At 40.2% G+C, this 17,368-nt stretch overlaps 1 protein-coding gene across 25 annotated transcripts in view; it reads right to left on the bottom strand.

Annotated features, from left to right (window-relative positions):
- Positions 1 to 17,368, bottom strand: part of LMO7 (LIM domain 7) — a 132,888-nt gene that overhangs the window by 61,708 nt on the left and 53,812 nt on the right. For all 25 annotated transcript variants that reach the window (XM_071806265.1, XM_071806278.1, XM_071806260.1 and 22 more), the window contains exon 4: positions 13,079 to 13,185. In XM_071806265.1, the coding sequence (XP_071662366.1) occupies positions 13,079 to 13,185 (107 nt within the window). The remainder of the gene's footprint in view (positions 1 to 13,078; positions 13,186 to 17,368) is intronic.

Genomic DNA, 17,368 nt, shown 5'->3' with positions numbered 1-17,368 from the left:
TCCAGATGTGCCATGGTGGGACACAGCTCTGGGTCGGTGCTCACAGCATCAGAAGAGGCTGCTGTTCCCATGGCCCAGGCATTCAGCCAACCCAGCACACCTTATCACACAGACAAACCTCTGATCATGTAAAAGGACAGGAAGCTATGTAATACCTGCATCAGTGGACTCGTTTCTTTTTTTGCAGACTATGTTACTTGGAAGAAGCACTCACTTTTCTTGAAGTACTGCTACAGAAGTGTTTTAACTCATGTGCTCGTACTGGAGCTCTTTGAGGGACTCAAACCTTTGTCTTTTATTCTCCTCATATGTTCAGTTTGTATTTCCATTTAGACAGCTTTTCAAGCCACGGAACAATTTCACTGTTTGGAAAAGGGTACTAGTAAAGTCTAAAAACAAAACAAAACCAACCAACCAAACAACACCAAATCAAACAAACAAAAAACACCAACCACAAGTGCTAAAAAGTTAATTTGTTTCATGTATGCAGTTCATTTTTAATCCAGGTTAAGATTACCTCTCTTAATCCTATTTCAGTTCAAATTTGAGTACAGTGAAGATTTCACAACTGCTCAGATTAAACTCCAGTTCGAGAATGGATTTTGAATCCTCTTTGGATTCAGGTTCATCTTTGTTTTCACCTTGCCCAGCTTCCCCTCACTTCTCAGCCCTCTCACTGCAGTGCCCCGTTGTGTAAACACACTTTCTGAGAAAACTAAGAAACACCAGTTCTGCATTCCAGCTTTTCTGATAAAACTCACGCTGTCCAACAAAGGAAGGTTATCAAGCAACTTTGGCAGACACCTAAACACAGAATAAGTATGGAATACCTGTCTTAGTCTCACAAAGCAGTGCTGGAAAGCCAGGTAATGAGCTGGATGTGTCCTGTGTACACAGCCTCATGCAGAGCTGAGAGCAGCTACTGTACACTCATCACTCACACTGTACCCGAGAAGTAAAGCTTGGGAACACTTGCTTGGGTACCATGTTTGGTGCCATCAGTCCCTGGATTCATAGATTTAAAATCCAATTCAATCAATTAAAAAGAATACTGAACAGAAAATAGAAGTAGTAACGTACAAATGCAGCCACATCATTTTCATATGCTGACCACCCTAGACTGACTACACCACCTAGTAACTAAAGTAGCTTATTGAATACATTCATGAATTACTCAAACAGTATTAGAGATAACTGAATTAAACTAAAGAATTTGGTCACAGGTCAAAGAGGAAGATGCTTCAGAAAGACAAAACATCGTTTATAAAAGTATCCTTCTGCAAGAGAATTATTTTCCTCTTGAAGGAATGAAAACATTGCAATGAAATGGCAAATACTAGTAAATCACCCTTGCTAAGTGACTTTTCTATGATTTCTCCAGAGCAGCCAACATGCAATGCAAGAGGAAAGATCAGATTTCAAATAAAGTGTTCTGCACAGAGAAAGCGAGCGTTTTGCAGGACCAGCATAGCAGAGGAGTATCATTACTTATGCATCTTATTCTGCGCTTATTCAATTTAGGTGGGTGTGCCTTCTGCATAACCATCTGATGTGTGATCTTACAGTTACATTAGCCATGCCAAAAGCAGTAACAAAACCTCTAAATTAACTGATATTCTTAGAGCAAAAGTAGGTTTTAAGTAATGATGCTGAAGATAGTATATGCAAATACATGTGCTAGCTTATTTCAGGAGAATTTCAGTCATTCTTACTTATTATTCTTATGAAGATTTTAACTAAAATTTCAAATGACTTGATGAAAAACCATCAAATGTTAAACTCCTAAGAATTCATAATAATATTTTTCCCCATGATTGTCACATGCAGAAGCAGTCAGATACTGGTCTAGATTAAAAGACCTACCAGAATTTTATTCATCTTTTCAGATACCTCTGCATACAACGTTCCACGCTTGCTAAAGCTTAACAGTAAATTGCTTGACTGATTCCGCAAATAAAATTAATTGCTTCCATAAAACTTGTATCCAATTTTGTCCTTAGTTTTATTTCTTGGAGGAGGTTATCACAGATCTACAGAACTTAGAAGCAGTTTTCACTGGATGTGACCTTCTCAAAGCCACGCACAGGAACGTCCACATGGGGCCAGATCAAGACTCTTATCTAGCCCAGGATCCCATCCTCCCCTGTAACCCCAAGTGGTTGCCTAAAGAAAAGTAAAAATAGAGCAGACAAGATGCTTCTCCATTGGGGACTTCCCAAACTACATGTGGTTTCCCTGTATTAAGTGACTCTTAAGAGAGATTTCCCTTCTGTGAACTTCTCAACTACCCCTTGAGCTCAAGTAAACTTTTATCATCCACAGTATCTGTTGACAAAGAAGCCTATGGCCGTCTTCATTTGGTTCACTGATTATTTGTGTAACATGGGACAAAGTGACTACTTGAACCACTTCATCCACCCCATCTGCTAGGTATTTTGTGTTTCTTTATTTTGTTCTAAGCTTGCTACTCTGTCCACCTCTCTCCTTCATCCACCACCTCTCTGTCAGGCTCAGGATTCCTACAGTGTTCAACTAAACCTGCAGCAGCATCTGGTCAGAAAAGTGTCATGAGGGTGAAGATATACAAGTTCCATAGATTTAAGTTCAAGGAATTTGGGGAGGTGAAGTGAGAGAGTGAAGAAAGGGACAATGATCAAAGGCCAAAGCCTCAGACGTTATTTACACCACCAGCAAATTCCAGATTACCCACAGCAGCACAGTGATGTGCCACTGTTTTTCCTATTCCTAGTACTACTTAATAATGCTTAGGTCTTGTTTCTGGGTGGGTTTTTGGATCATTTGTTTGCTTGTTTGGGGATTTTTGTGTTATTGGTTTTGTTTTCCTTTTTTCTTGGACTGGCACTGAAGACTGAATGTATGTCCTAAACTCCTAAGCCCATTATCTCAGGCCTGAGCAGTATCAGCTGTTCCAGAACTCATCATTTTACATACAAAATTGGAATTGTTCTGGTTTTCCTGTTCTCACTTAAGCAACCCAAGTTTTCCTTGTATTTTATACATAAAAAGGAACTCAGTTTCTGAAAAATTAATCTGCAAACTACCATTAAAAACTGTTTACTAGAGTAGTAGACACCGGTAAATTTGGACAGATTAGGATTAGTTGGTGGAATCGTACAGTAATTCCCTAACTGCACAGATCTACGATGAAAATACATCACATCTTCAAGTCAAACCATACATAAATATACTGTGCCTTCTGTCAACTTGAGCATTTTTAGCTAGTGCTTTACCAAGTGCATCCCTCACCTCAGAAAACCATCACAGCTGAGTGCATCTCACAAACATCAGGTCACAGAGTTGAAAAGAATACGTTACTGCACGATAAATCTGACAAGCATATTTCAGTGTTTATTCACGGGGCACAAGTGGCTGTCTGTAATTTAATAGCCTTTGCAAAAGCAGAAGTATTTTGAACTTAGCCTCCCTTTCCCCGCCCCAGTTAAATATTTTATCGTATAACGCATTGGAATCCACGTCAGTTGATGTGTATCTGCACATACTGGGTTCAAAGGTGTGTATGTGTTTACATTTGCAGGACTTTTTTTTTCTAGAAGGGAAAGGAAAGAGGAAATATCATCTACATTAGTCAACCTCCTCACTCTAGTCCCAGCCATCAGCTGCAAAAGCTTCCAGAATTTTTCTTTCTGACTCAGTTTCTGATACCACACTCCCTCCCTGAGCAGACAGGAGTGAGGGGAGGGTGCAGTCGATACACCGGAGGGCAAGGCTACCGGGAGGACTGGCTCTGCAGGAACCTCATGACATTCAACAAGGACAAAGTCCAAGCCCTGCCACCGGGATGGACTAACCCCGGTGATGGCAGAATGTGGAGCTGAGACTGGGGGTTCCACTGTGCTGAACGTGTGCCAGCAACAGACCCCATCAAAATCAGCAAACAGCACCTGGGGCTGCATGAAATGGAGTATGTGCAGAAGGCTGGTGGACCAGGTCATCTCCCCTCTCTCAGCTCTTGTTATGCCATTCATGTCTATAATGTTGCTGCCTCCAGTTTGGTGCCCCCCAGTACAGGAAAGTCATTGGTAAACTGGAGCAAGTTGAGTGGAGGCCACCAGGATGGTCAGGGATGGAGATCCCAAGCTTGATCATCGAGCTTATTCAGCTTGAAGAACAGTTCTCCAGTTGGGTTTTCTTTTGCTGTGCTTGGACTTTTTCCTATTGTTTCTTACAGACAACAGATCTCTATCATTCAAAAAAACGACAAAAAGATGACACCTTTGTGTGGTTGAACATGGCTGCTATCTAGCACTCTTCATTTCCCCCTCCACCCTTCTTGTCTTCTAACCATGTGGTGAGACATGATTTCATTTAATTGGTTTCAATGACAAGACAAAAACAACCCTGCAACCCTGCTGACATATACTTTATAAAAATATTTGAATTTATGATTGCATTACCAATTACGTTCTGTAGCACTCACAGCAGAAAACCTCTTAATGCCACTTTGAAGGATTTGAGTGCCCCAATTAAGCAGTAATAACAATTAGAGCTGAAATCTCTAAAAGTGCTGTAACAATAGTATTAATTACAGCTCAGGAATAAATATGGCCAAAAGTAGGGTTTTGTTTGAATTAGGATCCAGAACTGCCAATACACTGTTCAGCTTTACTTTTTCCATTTACAGAGTATGGTTAACCAACAAACTCCTGTATCCATGGAAAACTTTAAGTCAGCTTCCCCCAGTATTTAAGTAGAGGAGCTGCTCTTTTGAATTGTTTGACTAGAGAAAGGCTCATTGAACTTCAGCAATTCAGTGGCAAAATACAATTTAAAATAATATGATAGTGAACTTGTATACATGTTTCTGTATAATTGATATTAAAGTGACAAGCTTATTTTTTTTTAGAAGTCTTTCAACTTCCAACCTCAGACATAATCACATTTTTGGTACCAAAAAAAAAAAAAAAAAAAGAAATAAAAAAAAAAAATCACAGAACAAAAGTACAGATTTCCTTCTTACCTTCTTTTGTAACTCATTGCTATTCATCCAAATTAGTTTCCTATCTCTACTGCATTGTTTTATAAACTGCATTTAATCCTGGCATGTTAAGGGATTGATATGCATGCTTAAGAGCATCGAAAAAGTTTTGTAAAGGCTTGTACCCTCATCAAAAATTAATCCAGAGATACTTTTGAAATGTAACAGGATCAAAAATGAGGACTTTGAACAAACCAACACCTTTCAGCAGAAAGCAACTGTAACATCCGTCAGCAAATGATTCCGTTTCATAGCACAACTGTTTAAATTCCAATGTAAGGCTATAGATTTGTGTCACTAGATATACCCAAATTGCTCTTGATAAAACTAATACACACTAACGTCATTTTTCCCAAATTTGTTCAGACTCTTCCTGTACACTTGTAGGTACAGGTGTACAACTCCAGAAACTTTTCATTGCTAAAGTAGAATCATCTCACAAAACAGATAAATGGCAAAATCAAACACTATCAAGATCATAATTCCATAAAGGATGTGTAAATTATTAGTTGTTTTATTACTCAGCAGAAAAAATGAACAATCTCAAACATTTCTCTTAACGGCCAGAAACTTCACAGATAAAGTTGAAAGATTAAATAGCACCACACCTAATACTTTCTAGACTTTACACTGAAGAGTTGGAGGTAAATTTCATGCAGGTATGGTCCAAAGTCTAGAACATATTTTATTGCCTACAATGGGTTTACTGGAATGATTTAAAGCTTGTGCAAATTAATGACATGAGCATGAATAGTTTACAGTAAGCACAACAGTTTCACAAGACTGATAAAATACACTATTTTCATTTTCTTTACCTCTGCAAAACTGTCATCAGTATGAATAAAAGTTAAATATCTGAAATGCATTATCTTTAAAATAGTTATAACCTAAACAAAATAAATAGAGTAATTTCAATGTTCAGAACATGGCTATGCCAAGGAAGATCAGCTGCCATAAGTATTACCCATTTCTATGCAAATGACCATAGCAGAAAGAAAATTTCCACACTTACAGAGTCATAGGAACATTTCTAGAGTCACTCGGAAGTGAAGGTGCTGCACTTTTCCATTTCAAGGGAAGTGTCACTAGGAAACTCAGTTACCACAATAAAAGCCTATTACAACCACATGTGTAAGAACTGTTATTTCCCTGGATAGAAGGAAAAAAAACCCAACACAACATTCATTGTTCTAAATAAATTTTGGTTAAATGGTTTGCATTTCAGTTTTCAAGACCTCCAAAACCCTGTCTTTTATTCCTTTCATCTCAACTTGCATTCAAAGACAGTTTCTTAAGCCTTTATGACAAAGTCTTTGGGGTGATTGACTCTGCAGTCACACAGGTGTAAAGCTAGAGACCTCACATGGGTATAAATTTAAGGCTAACTCCTATCATACTTGTTGCACTGAAGCACTTGGCTTTCATCCAGTTCATGACTTTCTACTCTACACAAAATAAAAAGGCAGGAAAGGGTGGTTCAGTGTTGTGCGTGGGGTATTTTGTTTGTTTTCTTTTTTCTGTTTTTGTTTATTTGGGTTTTGTTGCTGGTTTTTGTTTTGTTTGTTGTTTCTTTTTATCTTTTTTTGTTTTTTAAAAGCCAAATTAGAAATACGTTTTTCAACTCCTTAAAATGTGTGTTTCTTGGGAAAAAAAAAAATCAGTACAGCAAATTCAGGTTCAGTTCCATCACGTGCTCTTATTATAAGCATAGAATGTTTGAGCAAAAACATTATCAAGAAACTAGAGTAACTGCAAAGATCCGAGTCAGAATTCAGTGTTATCAACAGCAAACACCAGCTCTGACCTACCTGATCACAAACTGACTTGCACTTTCTGTCTCTCTCTGATGCTGTGAGCCAGTACGTGGTCAATTTGTCTCTCTTGACTCTGCCTCCTTTGAGCAAAATATGTCAGCCCTTCTCAAGGCACAAAATAGGATACGAGTCCCCAGGGAGTATCTTACCATTACACCTCCAGCTTCCAGGTAAGTCCTTTGCCACATGGTTCAAAGATCTGAGTATTACTGGCAAAGCAACACTAAAAAACTTCCTCCTAAGACTGAGGGCTGGTACTGCTTTCACAATTAAAGCTCTCCAAAAACCAGATTTCAAAGAGCACTGAGAAGATTCTCCACTCAAAAAGACCATCTTTTCAGTGTTTTTTATGCAGATTGCTTCCTTCAGTGTTCTATTTGGCAGTAGTGAAATTCATCCCACAGAACAGAAATTGCACTTTGCCTTTGTGGACCCTGAAGAAGAAAAACACCCTGAGCAGGAAACACAAGTGGAATCAGGAAACCTGGCGTATTCCCTAGGACTAGACAGGAAGAACATGAAAGTCATGAGAAACTATCAGCTTGTATAAAAACAAAACAAAAACAAACAACCCACCTCTTCTCTAAAATCTACACTTATTTTCCTGTCACATGAAGAATAAGAAGTTGCTAAAAGATGTAACGTAGAACTGGAAGAAGCCATGTCTTCATTCAACCCCTCTCTGCCTCCGCTTTGCTGCTGTTTTCAGGAACCCCATTGTATCTGCAAATTTAGTGGCTACACCCAAAAAGACAAGTGAGGCAACTTCATCACTGAAAGGAAGCACTGGCGGTACTGTAAATCTGAATTATGGGATAAAGAAGGTAGGTACTAGAGGATCCTTTGTGTTTGGCTTAACTTGGTGCTAGAAGACTTCCTTTTTGACAACCCCTAAAAGGAGATGATTGCTTAAGTAAGGGACTATAGTTGTGATATGGCAGGTAGCAATTTTGTGTGTATGCTTAAAATAGTTTATGTTGATAAAAGGGGTATAATCATTCACTCTTATTAAATCAGAAGAAAACCCCATGAAGTGTATCCTGTTCCAGATAGATGAAGAGACGCAGAGTACATACATACAACCTCATCACTTAGCAACTATTTAATTTTCTCAGGCTCTTATCTTAAAAGCATCTACTCTGTGAAAAAATTTTGTGTGGTATTTTAAATTCAGAATGTATTATCTCTGAACTAAAATAGAGAGCCTGTCTCAAAAACTGAGCTTCTGAAAAGCATGAACACAAGGATGAACATGACAGGGAACAGTTGCAACTTCTCTCTGGTTGGCTCTAGTTATCTACGCTGCAGAAAACATGGCCTTCACATTTTTCCAGGGTTTGCTGTTTGCTTTAGGGAATCAGGAAAAATAATTATGCTAAAGAAGCATTTAACTTGCTAAGTTAAAACCATCCAAAGGTTAGAAATGCCAAGGCCAGAGCCAGAGCTCCGTTATTTCATCTCATCTCATCTCATATACGCACTTAATGCCACTTCAGCAAGACTTCTGACAGGGTTTTCTGTTTGCTTTATACAATTTACACTTCACTTAGTGTAAAGGATTGATAATGAATATGTGAAAAACCACAGAACAGCAAAAAGGTGAAGGCCTTATTCAAATACCAAGCTCTGCTAGGTGCTGAGAGACTTCCAGCTATCCTTGGAGACAATTCATGAATTTCACTCAAGACCTGCTCTAAATATAACCCTGTAGTATCAATATTACTAGAAGCCACATATTTTTATTTGATCTTCTATTGAAAAATGAACAAATATAGTAAACCTTCAATATCAGGACTCAAGGGCCTGTGGTGGCTGTAAAAAAAAGCTTGCTATTTAGGATTAAGGCGGTGAATTGTTTCATATTTTTTTTCTCATTGAAATATTTTCACCTATTAAACCATTGTTTGGATTTATCATTAGCATGTAATTAGATTATTTAGGTGGATACCTCATTTTACAGTATTAGAATTTTTTCCAGGTGCAAAAATTTGCTTGAAAAACAAGACAAATTTTAATTATGCCATCCATCTCATTGTTCAGGCTGCCTCCTTTAAAACTGCTAATTGGGATGAGACACTCCATCAGAATAGAGGCTTGGTGTCTGCCTAAGTGAACTCTCACTTTTAACTCTGTGGCATGATTTTTGTGAGAACCCTTCCACAGCTGGGAACAACTGGGTGTGTCACCTCCAAAGAGCTGGGTAAGGAAGTGCTTAACATTTTAAAAATAGTAACCGTGCTGACAACTGAGGGTCACTGAGCTTGTATTAGATTTTTGCTTTTATAGAACTAAAAAAGAATCAAATGAAATATCAAGGCAACCTTGCATTAGTGTTTAAAAAAAAATAATAATAATCAAACTGCTAGGCTTTAAAATAATGTCTCCTCTGATGAAAAATAGTAAAATCCTGGGCTAAAAAAAAAAAAATCAAATGTACTAAAAGAACACATATGCATTTACAAAAATAACTAGCCATGAAACAAAGATATGCACATGACTGCCGGACATGGTATGTGAGGAATAAGTCCATCTGGATAATCTTTATTGGAACACATGACGCATTACTGTACTATAGCATTCAGCAATAACTTCTGCAGATTTACAGAAAGACTGAACTATAAATCTCACACATTAATCCACACTCCCATTTTCATTGGCAGAAAATAAACCATCCATGCCAGTAGATTTTTCCACATCACCCGACTACTAATCTCATCGCTGATCTGGCAAAGCATAGAGTTTGCAAGGCTTTGAAAACAGTAACTAGTAATTTTAACCAGCCCTCTTCACACAAACTTCTGAACAATAAAATTTTAAGGAGCTTTTGCTTTGCAAAAAGGATAATCACATAATCACTTGGAACTACAAGCCTAGATATTTAAGAGGATTCTTGCCCCTCCTGTCCCAGATACGAGCAGTAATTACAGAGGAGGGTTTCACATTATGCCTGTGGATCATCTCAGTTGCAACAGAAAACAAATTACAAGTGAAAGTTACAACCTCCTTACCAGATAGGAGGATTATTTTTAGTACAACTTCTGGCAGGTCATGAGGAACAGAGGGTCTTCACCTTAACTCAGGTGACATAAGAACATTATACCACTTACAAATATAAGAGAGCTTGGTGTCTGTGAATGGCTTGGCATTATTGTTGATGAGACAGAAAACCAGAGCAGTATCAGTAAAGGTACAGTGAAAGGCAGCAAGCACACCCAGAAATTAGGTATGAGGAGAGAATAACTTCTCCTGCTGGGAAGGGAGCTTGCCCAGGTGGGACAGGACATTGGTCTGAGATGCCAACAGCCTGAGGGTGTAGGATTTCCCACACGGCAAGGAGGAAGAGGTGCCACACACAACTGCCAGGCAGCAGAGACAGGAGGAGCAGAGGGAACACCTCTCCACAGAGGACATCCCTCTCAGAGGGGATGCCTTCCTCCCGCACAGCCTTCCCCTCATCAGAGCCACCAAGTCTACAGAGGGCCTAGCACACCAGGGACAAAGATGCAACCTCCTAGTCAGTGTCAGGCACTGGTTTTGCTCTGCCATAAGACGACAACTCTTGCGTCGTCATTAGCATCAGAAGCAGATGCACCCTTTTAACAGCAACCTCCCCTATCTACTTTCCACATACAAGGCAAATCAGGCATCTTATGCCTGGCAGTACACGCACGTATCCCACCAGCACCCTGTCCTCAGCCATTGCAGCCTGAGAAGCTGACTGTTTGAGCAACAGTTTATTTAATCTATTTTGGGTAGATAAAAAGCATGTGCTAGTGGTGGTGCAACAGCAGAACACAGCAATCCTGCTGAGGTGTCAAAATACACACTGCTTCAGGCACATGTTACTGTTATCCTGTATCTACTGCAGCTGGTTTAAGATGTGGGCAATTAGCCTCAGGTGATGGTGGCAAAGTGAATTTGCTTAGGAATCTCAGAAAGCCAAAAATGAAATGCAATCTTTTATTAACAAAACAAACAAACTATTAAAAAAGTTTTACCTCTGTGACAATAAATAATTTAATGCTAAGATCAAGGATAACAGAGGACAACACAAAAGCAAGATATAAAACAGTATCTCTTTTCTAAGGCCTGGCATCCTACAAGTTCTGAATAAATTTGTAATTCAGCTTGAATGTATGAAATTATTTATTTCTATTAAATAATCAAAAAATATATCAGATAAAAGTTCTTGATCAGACAGCATTTCTTTCCTGATACACACATGACACTCTTTGGAAACCCTCTGTCCTCAGGGTAGTCAAGTGATACATAATTAACTTTTCAATTGAATTATCTTCACAAATCTTATTCCCTTTATTTCTTGCAATAAAACTTCCCTCCCCAAACTCCTAAAGACATCAAAATGTGCAAGCATAGTTAGGTTACCACTTTACAGAGTGCTCAGAAGTTTTGAATTACTCTGTAAGCATTTTACATACACTGTGGGACTGCCATATGATATATAACATGTGGAAAATCAGAATTATATTGAAACAAATGACAAGAGCATGGCTATATGGCTGGAAGCTCTTTTGATGCTAACCCAGACCCCTTGCCTTGCTGTCCATAAGAACCGCTCAATGGTTAAATCTGCTTCTTTGAAAAACACTAATTAATCTGTTGCTGAGTAGGTACGATGTAAAACCCCCACTGCCTTATGACGACTTCAAATTCCAGCCTTACTCTCTGCTCCCAGAGCCAGGAAGGGAACTGGTGGAGCTGAAAGGATCAAATAAAACAAAAAAACAAAACACCACAACCCTGGTTACAGACCCACCAGATGAATTTCATGGCTGACCTCACTTGGGCACTGCGGTTAATGTAGGGACGAGTTGGACAACGTGCCTTGCACAAGAGTTTGCCAACTCAACCTCCCGGGGTTTCAGCTTGTCGCTATTGACACTGCTGAAGACCAGCTCCTGGCAGCCTCCAACCCTTCCCAGCTACACCCTTGGAGAAAACCTCCACCAAAGTAACTTCAGCAAGGGTTTTGTGGATAATTAAAGTGTAGCAGAGGTTAACAACGCCCCGGCTTTCGGCATGACATAGGAACCAGCAAGGAAAATACCGGTGCCCTGGAAAGGCGCCAAGTCCCGAAACACCAAGAGTGAGAAATTACATTTCAGGTATGAGTCAAAAACTGGAAAACACTTCACCATCTCAAGTATCAGACCTCAAACCAGTACGAACTTTCATTCTGAAACCAGGTAGAGAGTATGTCAACACGCTACCACCCAATCCACCTACAAGAAATTTCTTTCTAATTAAAGCAGTTATGTGTCATTTCACAATATTTTTTTCCTTGTATTTACAGAAGGATTACTGGCTATTCCTCTCTGATAAAACTGGTAATTTAAGACAGGAATCAATTCTTAACCTGACAGGTTTCCAGCAAAACTAACTAAAGCTTTTCTTTCTTTTTTTGAGACTTAACAATAAATTCACTCTTTATTCTAACACAATAAAAACAGCTAATACTGTAACAAAGCAAGACGCTCCATGACAATATTTTTCCATGACATATTTATCTTAAAACACCTGTTACCTATCCATATATTAAAGCCCTACCTGAATCTCTCAGAAACTACAAGTCAGGAAACACAGCAGTCCTGAAATCTGAGAATCTACTAATTATATTTCAGAACTCAACCATTGCTATTTTACAGGAAAGCTATTTTCTCTGTGAACATGACATTTCCATTTGTGCAATTCAGTACTTGGGTTTCTATTCACAGCCCCCCTCCACCCCTACCCCCTCCTTGACAGGAGATGTGACATTTGGTGACAAACACCTGATTAATATTTGGAGTGTCAAGAACAGTGGTCCTTTAGGAACACCATACCTGAGACACAGAGCCATTCAGATAAGTATCAGAAGTACCAACTCAGCCTTTCAGATTTTACATCGGTAATCTCAAAGAATAAGGAAAGTGATGCTTTTAATATCATCTAACAGTTAATTTTACTCCAAGTTTAAAATAACTTGAACACTTTCCATCTCATATATTAAATGCTGTAAATATTAATTAGCAATTAGTTTGCTTGTAAGGCATAATAATACTTCATTTTTGAAATTAAATTTGTGCAAATCTTCTCTACCACTCTTAATGCTTAAACCCTCACCACAGCATTCAGAACTGCTTGTACCAAATGAAAAGAATAATTTTCCACAAATAAACATTCAAAAAAGACTGTGAAACAGCTTAGAGGGAAAAGGAGAGGGAGAAAACAAAACCACAAAACTCACTTGACTGTAACTCGATTGGACAAATCCTGAAGATCTCCTGGGTGAAAAAGCTGAGCTTCTTTCAGTCCAATATTTTCACACGCTTTCAGAAAAACGTTTATATTATCCTGCGAAGAGAGGTAGAAAGCAGTTGCTTAGTTAAAAGCACTAAGCAGGTTTTGCAAGATGCTTAGCGAGAGCCTCTAAATGTCAAAGTCCAGCTCACGGAAATAATACTGGGGAAAAAAAGAAAAAAACAAACAACAGTCTTCTGGATTGCAAGCGCGGGTTGGTTTCTCAGGCAGCCGGGTTGTGATCGCGGGGACGGAGGGTATGTTAAAGATTACCTGGCATCAGGCAGCGGCGAGCCAGTAGGCAGCAATCTCCACTTTGATGTCAGCCCTGCTCAGCAAACAAACGCCCTCTTCCCAGCTTTGCACGACAAGCCTCACCTCTTGCCTTTAAAAATAACTCCAGCTACTGACATTCACCACCCAGAAACTCTTGGCAGGGGAGGACGGAGAGGAGGGACACGCTGTTTCTGTGCTCACAGGAGCGATGAGAGAACACTGCACCTGGAGCCTGGGTTTGGTTGCTGAGGAAAAGCTCCAGAGAGACAGAAACCAAACCGTATTCAGCTCTGCTGCTCCCCTTCTTGGGGGGGTTCTCTCTCCTTTGCGTTCCTCCCCTTCCTCTCCACCCTCCCATCTCACACCAATATATAACAAAATATAGGTGCGGTGTATTACAGCACCCACTCGCTGCACCTGCTTCAGATCAGCTGAATAGCAGTGTTTAAAAAAAAAATCCAGCGATATAGAGAGAGATTATACAACTTGTGATCTCTTTCCACTTCATAAACAATAGGCAATAGGCAAGAAATTCCTTCTCGTTAAGGCGGAATGCTATCAACAACAAAAGAATGTGCCCTCTTGCGCACTTGCTCTGTTCAGCTGGAAGCCACAGGAAAAGGTACACAAAGTTACTTAATTCATAAACTACGTACAGCCCTGGCATTCGAAAGCTTTGCAAGTCAAGGGGCTGATATCTGAGTCTCACAGTATGAAAAAGCAATTTCATATGCTTTTAACTTTTTTTTTGACACATACTCACTGAATTTAACAGTTATTCCACCATTTAAAATTTATTAGAAAAAACAATCCACACAAAAAACCCCAACAGCTGTTTCTAATACATACTTTAAAAAGTAAAACAAACACTTTGAAAGAAGTAAAACAAACCCAAGAATCCCCAAAACCTTCTGTTTTGAAGCTCCCTGGGATTCTAGTATTTCTTATCAGTCTGGAAACACGGCTTCATTCGAGGAAAATATTTGAACAAGGTATTATTCCCTGTGTAGGCTGCAGGCTCTGTGTTACCACATCTGCAAGACCCCAAGTATCTCACACCACGAAGTTTATGCCCCAAAGCGTGACACATGATGTGCCACAGTGGGGGGATGTGACATGACAGCAATGATGGGGGACACCATGAGGTGGCAGATGAGGGGAGGAGGCTGGCAAAGACGGACAGGCAACCTTCCCACTGCATCAGTTCCTGCAATACCCAAGGGGCTGCCGGCACAAGTGGCCAAGATAGAGCTTCCATGTTGGGGATGCAACCTCAGGGAGGGCATTTACTTTTCCTCTCCATGCAATGCCCGTTTTTCCTTTCTGTGCAACAGAGGGAAAGCTGCCTAGATGTGTCAGTTTTATTCAATTAATATCTGAGTGTCACTTTAGCAACGAAACCCCAAGGTTTTGAAAAAGCATTGTTTCTTCTGCGTGCAAGAGGCCACAGGTTAGAGTCCCATTGCGAGAAGATGAGGAACTACTTGTTAAACAAAAATACCCAAGTATCAGGTCAGTGTTCAGGGGCCCCGGGGAGTCCAAGAAACATGGAAGTAAGGAAAAGGAAGAAAGCAACAGAGCAGAAGAAACAAGTAGTTGCAGGGTGATGAGCAGAACTGAAAGCAACACCAAGGCAAGGTGCCTTGACTGGGCTAACCAGTTGCCAAAGCTCAGAGTAAACTCCCAAATGGATGGGTTATGTCAACTGAACTGAAATGAATGAGCACATTGTGCAGGTAAATAAGGAAGAAGTCTGAGGTTTAGAGAAATGGATGCTGCCTACACCCTGTGCACAAAGAAACAAACTAGAAGAGTTGCTCATCAGCAGCTGCTCAGCTGCACAACCACCAAACTGCTGGCGCATGAGAGAATTACATTTTGAAGGTGACATAGCAATTAAATCTATCAAACATCAGCTCTCTGAAAAAATAACACTTCGAGCCCCTGAGAACATCACCACCGACATGAGTCAAGCCCTTCAGAAGTAGGGCAAAATCAGGGGGAGACAGCAGAGGAGGTAGAACACACTAGTCATGGTGTCAAAATCTGCCTTCCCCCAAGCTCCCAAGCCAACAATCTGATCACATCTGCCATCTCGCTGGCGACTGCTCCAACACCAGCTCTCCTCCTGTCAGGTCTGGAATTCATCCCCAGAGCATCAAGAGGGGTTACCCCAAAGGCTATTGCTTCAGGTTTGGACATTATACATAAAAAGGTATAATTTCAAGAAATCAACACTTCTAAATACCAACCTTGCCAAGTTATTCTTGACCATCCGTAATCACTGTAGTAAATCACTGAAGCTACAGGTCTCAAAATAGCTAGCAGCTGTTTTAAACTCTACCAGAATAATGAACCTGAAAATGCATTTTAAATAGCATTACAGATATAAGCAGGGAAAAAAATGACAAGCTATCAACCTTGCAATTAGATTTATCACTAGAAATGTGAACAGGAACATTGTTCAGTGATTAATGCACTCAAATATAGAAGCCATCATGCTATTCCTTTTACCAATATAACTCATGGTCATTGCCACTTCAGCTCCAAATAGTATACTGCAATCTGAATCTCATCCTATTCCACAAAAAGGATTCTTTTTAAACATTCAGAACTCAAAAGTCTGGAGGAAAACAACATACCAGACCTATCTTGTGGGGACCACAAGTCACCCAAGCAGCATGCTTGAGGAAAAAAAGGGTTTCATGCTGTGTCCACAACTGCCCCCTGGCACCAAGGCCTCCCCAACCTCTGTAGACAAAGGCAGGGCATTTATATTTAAGAAATATTCAAATTAGTAGATTTGCAGAGAAAGAGGAGTATGATAAGGAGAAGACAAGGGACCTATATAATGAGAACAGGAGAACTTGGTTCCGTTATGCCAATAAAACGGAGCATGAGAGGTAATATTGCTGCCATCTACCAGCACAACGAGAGCAACACCAGAAAGGGTGCAAAGAGTTGCCCAGTCCAAAAACAAAGACACAAGGTCAGGCAGATCAAACATGTTTCTGCAGAAAACAAAGTTTATGACCATTAAAAAAGAAAGCTTTTGAACTGACTAACGGGGACAAAAATCAACAAGTTGAATCTAATACAGAGGTCGATCAATGCACTTCTGTGAGCATCTGAAGTTGGAACTGGCATCATATAATTATAGATCCTAAATCACAACAAAAATAAAGCTTAAAGTCTAAACCACAAAATTCAAGTGCAATTCATTTTGGTATGTTATTGCTACTTCTAAGTGTTTTGGTGGGAGGGGATGAGGAGGCTGGAAGGAGACCGGAGGGAAGCTAGATTTTCTTTTCTCTAGATGCTGTGCACAATACAACAACAGAGCAATTCAGATGCTCCCAGCACAACTGGAGTTTTCCACAAGCCATATAAGATTTACATTAAAAGCACAGCACAGAACGCTGACTAGGTCGTGTTATTACCGTTCAACATTTCGTTTTTGCCTCAAACTTCAAAGTCAGCCACACCTAAAAACTCTGCAAAGCCATAACATGGGAGATGGAGCCGGCGGTAGGAAGCAAGTCATCCATGAGCAGCAATTTAAACACCACTGTTCAGAGGAATGGCAAATGATACCACATGCTTTCAGGCATGCACCTGCCTTTCAGATCCCCACAGGGCATTAGTAGCCACAAAACCTTCCCTCTGCCTATTGCTCAAACATCCCCCTCTAGCCAACGTTGAGAAAGACACAAGATTGCATGAGACCGTATTGAAAGCAAGACTGTGGTCCAAACCCTCCCTCCAGCATCCTAGCGGAGCAGGGTTGCCTTTCTCACTCCAGCAACTCCACGGACATGAGGAAAGATCTGAGTCTTCCCTGTCCTTCTTTGCCAGCCCTCAGTGCTGTTTCTGCTTCTGAGCATGGGGCAGGGGGCTGCACCGGAGCTCTGCAGCACCAGCAGGTCCATGGGGTGGGAAGAGCAGGGATGCTGCTGCAGGG

The sequence above is a fragment of the Patagioenas fasciata genome, chromosome 1, assembly GCF_037038585.1.
Source record: "Patagioenas fasciata isolate bPatFas1 chromosome 1, bPatFas1.hap1, whole genome shotgun sequence".
Classification (NCBI taxonomy): Eukaryota; Metazoa; Chordata; class Aves; order Columbiformes; family Columbidae; genus Patagioenas; species Patagioenas fasciata.
The sequence above is the reverse complement of the archived record's forward strand: the minus strand, read 5'-3'. Positions and strand labels throughout refer to the sequence as shown.